The sequence below is a fragment of the Rhagoletis zephyria genome, unplaced genomic scaffold (genome assembly GCF_001687245.7).
Source record: "Rhagoletis zephyria isolate East Lansing unplaced genomic scaffold, Rhagoletis_zephyria_1.1 Rzeph_scaffold_05530, whole genome shotgun sequence".
In the NCBI taxonomy this organism is placed as follows: Eukaryota; Metazoa; Arthropoda; class Insecta; order Diptera; family Tephritidae; genus Rhagoletis; species Rhagoletis zephyria.
In genome coordinates, this window is record NW_016162613.1 from 8540 (window position 1) to 19586 (window position 11047).

Genomic DNA, 11047 nt, shown 5'->3' on the forward strand with positions numbered 1-11047 from the left:
ATAAAATATTTTTTTCTTTTTAAAATATTATATTCTGAAAACTAAAAAAGGTGAACCAAATATTTACTTTAAAAAGTAAAAAATAAAATAAGTTCTTTAAAATTCAGTGAAAAAAAATATATTTTTCTCTTTGAGACAATAACATGTAAAAATAAAAAGAAACTAAATTAAAAAAAGAAATACATAATAAAAGGAAAGAATAAGTGTCTAAAAAATAAATGAAATTAAAAAAAAAAATATTTTACTTTTTAAGAGAAAAAAATGAAAACAAGAAAACAATGTTTCTAAAAATTAAACAAATTATATTTTTAAAACAATAAACTCTAAATAGTAAAAGAAAATTAGATTGAAAATATGATATATGCTTTCTATCAAAATAGCTATTTACCGTAAGCTAGCCAGTTAAAGATTTTTAAAAGCAGTAGCCGAAAGGCTGCATTTGTTTCAAAGTAATTTATTTCCAAACAACCTATTCATTTGGATAATCTTTGAGATTGACCGCTCTATTCCAACAGGGTGTGTATACATTAACTGGCAAGTAAATTTACTTAGGTGGGATTGTGCGTATGCGTAAATGTAACTGTACACAAAATACAATTAACCAAATGCATTTATAAGTATGTATGTAGATACGAGTAGGCAGTTGCTACAAAATTTCAGATGCGTAAAGTATGCTAAAGGCCATCGACAAAACGTTTTATGTGTATATACATATAAGTACATATGTAGTTATGAAAGTGGTCGATTCCTGGACAAACAAGCATACATATGTACATACATAAAGGCCAGCTCTGCTACGAATTAAACAGCCAGTAGAGTACTTCATTGCAAATGGTTGTAGGTAAGCAAAAATTTTAAAAGTGTTTCAGGCGACACAAAACGACTGTATATACGTACTTGCACCTACGCACAATATTAAGTACATATATGTATAACGCCAGCTACGTTATGCTATTTGTGAAATGTGCAAATTGGCGCACCATACTTAAATGAATTTAAACGCAAGCATGCATACATACATACACATAAACAAATATTTAAGTATGTAGGCCCATGTAAGTGCAAATAAGTATGTATGCCTTGCTGTTGCACAAGTCCATAGCAATCGCATGTCCTACACTGTCAGTGCAGTTAAGGTCCTTAGTCTGCTAACGTAATCTTCTGTGTCCTGTTGTATGCTGCCTGTTTTACTTTTCTGCAACCACATCGGCAGCGGCACTATGCCGCTTGAGTGTCCCTTAACTTCCCACTGTGCACTGCACAATTCTTCGTGCTGGCCATTTATCATGATCTACTTATGTTTGTACACTCGTAAATATACAAATATTTATGAATGTCTGTATGTATGTATGTATGGATGTATGCATGTTTATATTACGACGACCAAAGCACTTATTCCGCTATCGGGGGCGCCCAATTTCCCTGTTCCCTGCCGCCTTAACTGCTACTTACAAGTGCTATCTTCTTCTTCTTCGATAGCTTGTGTTGACTGTTACCACCTGGTTGGTGGTTTTGCTTACTTACCTTCATTATACGGCACCACATCAGGATTCTTCTCGTCGTACATCTCCTCCGAATGACTTAATGGCAATGAGATTTTATCCTTAATTTGTAAATTGCCAGGTCGTGAGAATTTCGCATTTTGATGTTGATATTTTTGTTGTTGTTTGTGTGTACGTAACTTCAATGCGGCAATTGTTCCGATGGCAATGCAAACCAAAGCAACCAATATGCCAACGAAGATGCCGACCGAGAGTATGGGTGTGAGTTCGAAGCTCGATTGGGTACCCTTGTAGGATGTCAGTGCGACTGAAAAGATGATGAGAATAAGAAGCGATGAAAAGTGAAACATGATAAAAAGATACTCTGTAATTAAATTGTAAATGTAGACACATTGATATAAATATATGTAGTATGTATGGAGATAGACGTTTTGGTTATGAAGGCATACTTTTTTCACTTTAAACGCAGCTGACGTTGTAAGTGTTGTAAGAACTTAAACAAGTAAGAAAAAAAAATGTAACTTTCCATAACTTCTTCTTACATTTTTAATCACTTGCTTGCGAGCAAACAGCGTAGCCATTTAAATGGCAGAGATGACGTTGAAGCTTGCTTAAAGTGGTGGAAAGGGGCGACGGTAGAGTGGTAGAAATGGAAACATTTAGTAACCTTAACGAATCTCATAAAAAGCCAGCTAAATAAACTGGTGCACTGGTGCAACATTCGAGGCTTGGGAGTAAGTTGCACTCGAAATCTGAACCGTTATTATATACTAGGAAACGCAGCTGCCCATCGCCCGGAAATACCGCCTTACATGTTACCACAGTGCACCAATCAGGCTAAATATCTAGGTTTAGTTCTGAATAGGAATGGTGTTCGCAAAGCCATAAGCCCAAGATCTTAAGATTTGGTTACACCGTGGTGGTAAGAACGATTATTTTCTACGATGTAGTAGTTTTCTGGGATGCACTCAATAAAAAGGTAAGCGCTAAGAAAATAAATAATGTCAACGGCTGGCTTCTCTACTGATAACAGGAGCCATGAAGACCAAACACAGCCACCAAAGCGCCCAATGCGCTACTTTCTGAAAGAAAGGTGGCATTTAACACTGCCATTTAGCTCAACTTAACCAAGAAATGGTCGCATCCACATATCGGTCATTGTAAAATCTGGAGTGACATTACTGCGTTTCCGACAACAGACAACATCCGGAATCAAGTTCATGACCCGTCTTTCCTCAAGGGAGGAATGGTCAGTAGATACAGTCGTGGTAAGAGGATTAATCGGAAAAATTAGAAATCGGAATCGGAAATAATATCATTCAGCTTCCGCAGGGTTGACTCCTGGCCAATGGACTGATGGCCATTTCAAAGTTCGAAACATTGGTAAAGTGCAACACGATACCCAGTTAAGATATTTAAATTTTCTCTGGCAGACGACTATTAAGTCCCTGGGAAAAATACGCTGACCTTTCTTAACGATTCTTCATCATTGCGACATTTAGGGTCGACGAACTCGCACGTCATGGAACTGCATTGCCTGATACAGATACAAGGGATTATTTTGCCATCTTCTTCAAAGAAGTAAGTTTCTACTGAATGAGAAATTCATAGAAATATCAATCAAAGACGCTCAATGTACTAAGAGCTCATCTAGCCACCAACGTAAAATCGTAGACCGTGTCAACAAGACGGTGATGTTGTCGTCGCTTCTCTCTCTATCACTCTCTCTATCAGCAGCAAGTTGACATATTTATATGGACAGCAAGTACGGAAGGGCACTCCGTCGTTGGCGGGTCGAAACAAAAGGTAAATATATACTTAATCTAAGGAGCCAGAACATTGGTTAGAAACCCCATGCGGTATCACAAAGTAACCATAAAGTAAGAAGCAAGTGGACGTCCCCAAAATTAGCTCTCAGCCAGAGCTAACCTGTGGTTCATTATTGATAAGTCTTGGCTTTTTAAGGATGAGCTGAGGTGCGGTTTAATGGAACACTACCTCTAAAGGTTAGATAGAATGAAAAATTACCTTGACCTCAAAACTTTAAAATTATTTTTTTTTTACCTAAATACTGATTGTAATAAAATTAAAAAAAGTAAATGCGTTCGAACCGAAACGACCACCGAAATGTGTTCTTTGATGAAAGAATAGCAAAGATATGTGTTGAAAACTTTTAAAAATTTCATAACACACTGGTTTCATGTCAAAAAATACCTTCCCTTTTTGAATGTCAATTTCAAAGGTCAATTTAATTCTTTTGTATTCTAAGAGATCTCAGCACTTGTGTCTCTCAATGTCACAATAGCGCAATATAAGAGATTCTTATAATGTTTAGTTCCTGAGAGTGAATGTTGGCATAATACCAACAACGAAGTTGATGGGGATAAGCTTACACTTTTCCCTTGGGGTAGTATGCTTCGGTCTTCCAGGCTAAGTATTTGCAATGCCAAATGCCATGGACTACGTGGTAGAGAATAGGTGGATGGGGAAGGTATTTACGTTCTCGTACCAGCAATAGGCAATGGCCAGCCTCTATCAACTTGTTCGACTTGTGATTATGTTGGCAAACATAACGAAGCTTACTTCGCTCTGGGTGCCCGTTACTTGGGAGTATCTGGTGATGAGACACTAAACAACTGGCCAGAGTTGGTTCAGATCACGATCAGATCAGATTCTTCGGTCCGCCAACAGTTATGGCACTACCACCTTCGGTCATCGAAACCACCATCAGAAACTGGGTGAATACTTTGTTCAGAAATGACCAGGAGGCATCGAGGGACGACTGCAGGTGGGCAAAACTCATGTTGCCTTAAATCTCAGAAGGTATATCTAGTTTTTTGCTCTCACTGAGCAGACGGGACTGCAGACAACTTTTTGGACTGCTGACTGGTCACTTCATATGGTACAAATACCAGACCAACTCCATTTGCCCATACTGCCTTGAAGAGGATAAGATTGTGGAATACTTTTTGTGGTTCTGCCCCGCTTTTGCAGTTCATTGACTAAAAATTGGCCAGAGGCCGAATATGGGTTAATTTCGCAAAGGTATGCTGAACCGTTTTCTTTTGTTATCGTAAGTCAAGTCGAACTCCATATTCTGAAATTTTCAGTGAATATCAAACTGAAATAGTAGTTCCTTTTTTATGAATATTTCTTAAAATTTCATCAATATTTAAAAATTCGATCCGTTGTAAATATTTAGTATTTTTTAATGCATTAAACAGGTTGCTGCTGGTTTTATTTAGCACCTTCCACTGATTTCGCGAAATCTCAAATATTTTCGTTTTTATAATATTTTTAGAAGCAGCCATTAATTTGCGACCTTCAATGGCATTTTTCTGCTTATTAAACTCTTTCTTGCGCATATAATAAATTCATCTACTTTCTAAGAATCTTATATCAATTTATGTGTGTAGCAAAAAAAAACTGGTTTTTAATAGATATATTAATTTCTTCTACCTTTTTTACGCTCAATCTTTCAACAAAAATTGCGCGCTCGCGGTGTTTTAAAGAATAAATGCTGCAAACACCATAACACTTTTCAATTTACCAAGTTGATATAAATCTTCTTAGCTTGTCTTTGTTGTATAGCTGCTGTGCTGTGCTGTCACCCACCGTTCGCCGTCCACGACACTGCTACTTTTGCCGTAGCTAATTAGTATTACAATTTTCATTACTCTGTGCGCTCTTTCTTCAAAATTTTTCTTCACTTTATTTAGCTTGCTTGTTTAGTTTTCCTGCTTTTTTTTTTTGATTTTGCTTACATTACGGGCTGCCCTTATATTCATTAAAGCTAATCATTTTAAATTTTCCGCTTCCTCTGGGCATTTGAAGGCGCACCGTGCACCGTCTTGCAATGCAACTCGAACTCTTTCGCAGTCTGCTTTATTTTGACATCTTCTTATTAGTATCTATTTACATACATAGTCGTACATAAGAAGATTTTAATATTTTTTTTATTATTATTTTTAGTTGCCCCTTCAACTACTCAGGTCTCAGAAAAATCCAATTTTCTGCTTTAAATTATACACCAATGCATTTAAGCGCCCACTCAGCCGCCCGACCGCCCCCCAAAAGGTTTGACGTTGCCTCGTCTGCTTGCTGTTGTGGTCTGCATGTTTACTATCTTTTTGGACGATTTCTTCTGCATAATTTAAGGCAAAGTGCTACTTGCGAAAAAAGGTAAATAAGCTCATGCATAAATTGAAATGAGTTTTACTTCCAATTTTCCTACCTAATTTTTGCCCAGGTTTTTGCTTTTTTTTTGGTATTTTTTCAACATTTTTTTTTTGGTTGTCATAAATATCGCTCATAAGCTGTCTGAGCGATGCAGTCTAGCATTTAAATGCTACCTTTTCTGAAGGACGTAAACAACAACATACAAAATGAGAAACGTAAAAAGAAAAATCAGCAAGAAAAAGCGAAAATTTATTTCAGGAAAGGATTTGCAAAATTTTTTCTTAATTCCCATTTTACATTAGTCCAACCCTTTTTCAATTTGCTAAGCGTCTATTATAATGCCAAGAAAATTATCTTATACTACTAATTTCAATTACGTGACAAAAATTGGTTTACATTACATAATAAAATGTATGCATAAATAGACATGGGTGGCTGGTGGCGAGAAAAGTTGCGGAGAATATGTACATATGTTAAAATGTAGGCAATATTTAAATTTATACGGAACACAGAAATCTCCTACAGTTACCTATTTCATATATTGAAATTTAAAATGTTGCAAAAGTGAACAAATACTTTTGATATTTTGCTCATTTAATTTCATTACCACTTTATTTAGCTTTAACCCAAGAATCACAAGATGCTTTCGTAGTCCGTTAATCATAAAATATATGAATTTTACGTAATTTGCCGTTGACGTATATTTTATATACATATGTACATATGTATGGGTATTTCCTGGAAAGTGTCAGCCAAGAGCAAAAAAAAAATAAAAAAGTTTTGCCTGGACAAAGTTTATAGATGTCAGTCGATAACTATATGTTTGGTTTTTCATCCACCAAAATATTGGTCCATCGCATTTCAAGATATTTGCGTTTTTCCAACTACACTTTCAATTTGTTTTTTTTTTTTTGGAGAAATCATACCTTCCAGAAAGTCTTCATAATTTTGGTACACGATTAAAAAGAATTGGAACTCTTAACAGAAATTTAGTATAGCTCATGTTCCGCAAATCTTACAACAAAAACAAAGTAAAAGTTTATTAGGAGTCGTCTAGACGTCAAGCATTCGGACGCAAAATATAACTTACCTTTAAAAAAGTCGTTACGTTCACTTTATTTGCAAAATTTTAGTACAAAAGCTAGTTTTGGTTACTCTTGCCAGTCGGATAAAATTTTTTTCAGAAAGGTATAGGATTACCGATTGTAATTAAATTGAAAATCGGAACGTCCGAACGCTTCAAATAATTTTGGGTCATATTGTTTCTATGTAGGTGAATAAATGTATTACATACTTCTGCTAGTACGACGACATGACTTCAACGAACGTTAGAAGCACGGCTGAGAGAGCAATGAAGTGGAGACGCAATTTGAAGAAAGATGAAGAAAAGTGGCGGAATATAGAAAAGAGAGATCGAAAAAAAAACATATACAACAAAAATTAAAAATGATTATATCATGGCAAAAAGCACCAAGATGCGACAAGCTTGCTCTAAAAAAGATTAATCGAAAACAAAAGACAGGTATTTCTTCCAATTTTGGCAAGTATAAAAAGAGACAATAAAGCCATGAAAAAAGTTGAAAAAGCATTAAGCAAAAATTATTAGACAAATATGATAGGTAAAAATGAGGAGGCGAAATGCAAAAATGAGGACCCTAAATATATAATAAATAAATATAAATGTAAAGCAGCAGTAAGAAAAGAAACATGTGTTAAGTAAGCAATAATTGCCTATACCAAAGCGCTATATTGTTTTTGAGCGTAAACGAAGCATGTCGGCTTTTTAAAAGGAATTCAAGGATTTTGTCATTAGCAAAGCAAAATTTTATGCGAGCAGACCAAGAGCAATGGAAATAAGGTCAATTGACATTATTACCTTTTCGTTTTTGGAAAAGAAATAATGTCAATTCACTTAGTTACCAATCACCAGTTATAGGTCTATTCTGCACGTTACCGGCGATTTTTTAACCGGAAATTTTTATTATCGTAAAATTTTACCACTTCTTGTTACCGCAATTCTAGGTGCGTTGGTAATGCAGTTAAAATATTCAGCAATTCAGCTATGAAATTTGTGGAAGTTCTGGCATTGCATATTTCACGGGCAATATCTTTTTACCAGCTTATGAGAAGGTAACAAAATTTACCGGTTACAAGAGTACACAGAATGCGAAAAGGGTTTAAAAATTGACAGGAACTTTATTTACCGGTTACAAACTTTTTATTACCAGCGCAGAATAGACCTGTTAGTGTTAACTGACCTTATTTCTGTTGATCTTGTTACCTGTCACCTGCTAGCTATTCAGGCCTTAAGTGCTTTGGAACGCCCGAACAGCTTTGCACAGTTTTTGACAGCTATTAAACATCGTTGGCAAGTTTAAGTTGACGCAATTGTTATGACTGCTTATTTTTCTAAGAACCATTCATACATCATTTTTTTTTGTAGTATGGGTACCATAAATTGCATCGAGTCTACTATAGTTTCATGATGAAAAAAGTGTCTGCAAACGGAACGTCTGTAATGCAGGAAACACTCATATGTGTATGTACTTAAATGTATGATTGTAACAAATTGAGTTTATTTATGTATTGAAGAAGTTATATACTATTCTCTTTAAAATCCACACATATTTTATTTTGTAATTCACCAGCTCAGGGGCGCTTCTTTACATATGAATCAGTATGTATGTATGTAGTTTCTGGGATAGAACGTTTCAAATAGGCTTCCGAGCTAGGTCTATCTTCCACTTAGCCATCGATATGAGCACGAATTGTTAGTTTTACTTTTTTTGGTATATCCTTTTTAAGTTTTCATACAAATACAATTCCCACATTTGAGGCTAATGACACCTCCACCTACCCTTCCATTCAACTGTCATTCATCCGTAAAAAAATTCAGTAGGTCTTAATTCCAAATATTGCTTTCCATCCAATATTCGCTTGAAGGATAGTTAATGGTAAGCTGTTTATACCAACGCCTCATAGTTTAACCGCTGTGCAGGCAGCCAAAGCTTTTTCTGCAATACCGACGGCACAACGTTTGGCATTGCATTAAACCCGATAGTAGGGGGTCTCAAAGTGTCCCACTTATTTCAATTAGGGCGGCGTTTTTTTTTTACTGCTTCACCGTGGTGAACTCAGTAATGTAACTTGAGGCTAAATTCCGTTGCGAAGTGGAGTGGGCTTGAACTTGAGTCCCACCTTATTGTAATGTTAAGTTAAAGAACTGGCCAAGTGCCTATTTTTCAGTACAAGTTTTGAAATCGTTCGGTCAGGTCTGCACTGGTGTTAAACGAAAACATAGGAAATAATAGAAAAACTCAAGACTTATGAAGCAACTAACCTAATACCCAAATAAAAGAACACCAGCGGAAAGGAAAAACTCGGTCGTCGGTTGACTACCCAAATAATAACTCTCTTTTCAAAAAACCTGACAATTTATGACAGTTTCTTTAAATTTATCTCTAATTTTCTATAGTTATAAATTGCGTTTAAGGGTACGGCTCTCAGGATTCATCTCAAGCTTCTTAAAAAGTAAGAAAAGTTCGAACTAAAGCTTGTTAATCGTTCTCCTCCTTTTCGCGTTATATTATTCATTCTTCTTGTCTCAATAGAAGACTTTGTTGTTACAATGTAAATATAAATATCTGAATCCGGATCCTCCGCTCTTCTTCAATTGTTCAGTATAAACTATTTAGCAGTTGTACAAACCAATTTATTTTATCAGTCGCTTTATTTCGACCAATTTCATGATCTCACTCATTTTTTTTTAACACTTAAATGTGTCAAGCATACTATATCTAATACTAATCCACATTCACATAACTCACCTGTTTGCTTTTCGGCCGCTTTCAGCGTGTAACCTTCCACCTGCACCGCTTCACTGCGTCCGCGCAAATTCACTGCATAAACAAATATACGAAAGAGGCGACCCGAATCTAGGCCGGTTACACTCAATACTGGATATTTTGAGGAGATATTTGCTTGCAGCTGGCCAGTGTGTTGATCGAATATTTCCATGAGAAACCATTGACGTAAGCCACCATCGAAACCTGAAAATAATACAGAAGAGTTTTTTTTTTGGTGAAATTTAAAGCTGTTTTCTGGTATGCTCTAATTAAATATACATACTTATATGTAAATGGTTTACATACATACTTTAGTTTTCGTAATTTGGGAGTTTAAGTATTTCCAAATCCCAGCGAAAACAATAATATTGAGCCCTAACCGCCAAAAAGTTGTAAGCGACACTTTTTTCAAAATTTAATTTTTGATTAAGAAGTGCATCTAGATACTCTGGAAACATTTCTGCATCAAAAAGAAAATTAAAAAAAAATTTCGCTTACGTGTTTTTGGTAGTTAGGTCTCGTGTTGTTGCCCCACAAATTTTAGACATCTTTATGTTATGTGTATGTATGTATGTTATATACATATTAGCCATTTTGCTTGCACAAATATTCAATTTCAAAATTGTGCCCAATAGCAGCCGCAAAGTAACTGCACCAGTACATATTTGCTTTGTTGAATTACATTGCCTTGTGTTCAGATTTTCCGATAAGTATAAGGATATTTTATGAAAATCTGATATCACTTCAAATATGTAAATCAAAAGCAAATGAATACGGGTGCAAAAATTCGTTGCATAAAATTGTAATTTAAATTAAAAATACTTTGAAAATTTCGATATTGATTGTACATATAACCACTGGCTAAGGATGACAGTGCGTATGAGTAACAATATAAGAAAAGACTCTGATTTGTGCTATCAGAGAGCACTCATTGAGTGCATACCGCAGCATATTCGGCTCAATCGAAAAAGTAGGTGGACAAAAATTGCCAAACCGGTCTCAATACTGCAAGCAAGTATTCTGGAAAGTCGAATAAAAATATCCCTCCACTATAACAACAGAACAGTATATTCTAAGCATCGTCCATTTACTTAACCACGGAGTCTTCTTCATCAAGCACGCCACTTGCGTTGCCCTTCATAAGCAAGCAGTGAGAAGTGTTCTCTCCATATCTCTAGTGTACTCTGGAGACTGTAGGAACCAGACGTAGTTTTGAAATCTTTTGATTGAAGCGATTGAAGCCATATTTTTAAATGAAATTTTTTCCTCTCAACAACAACAACAAACTTTTCTCAATCACGTATTTTTAAATTTCCTTCTTCCTGAAAAGGCATCCCTCCTCTTCTTCTGAGATGCTTGTTTTAGCTGAATTTCGCGTCGATCTATCCATGTCGATTTTTTAAAAAGCTCTGATTTTTTATTTATTTATGTTCAAAAATGAAGGAAAAAAAAATTTACGTTTGCATGCTTCCAATCATGGTACAATAAACACAGGTAGAAGCCAAATTGACATCAAACCTA

General features: G+C 35.5%; 1 protein-coding gene across 1 annotated transcript in view; it reads right to left on the reverse strand.

The window, feature by feature from the left end:
• The window catches only part of side-VI (sidestep VI transmembrane protein), a gene marked incomplete at its 5' end in the record, with an annotated part of 38266 nt that overhangs the window by 5314 nt on the left and 21905 nt on the right, over positions 1–11047 (reverse strand). Inside the window, 2 exons of the mRNA XM_017627838.1 lie at positions 1525–1809; positions 9509–9730. Of these exons, the coding sequence (XP_017483327.1) occupies positions 1525–1809; positions 9509–9730 (507 nt within the window). The remainder of the gene's footprint in view (positions 1–1524; positions 1810–9508; positions 9731–11047) is intronic.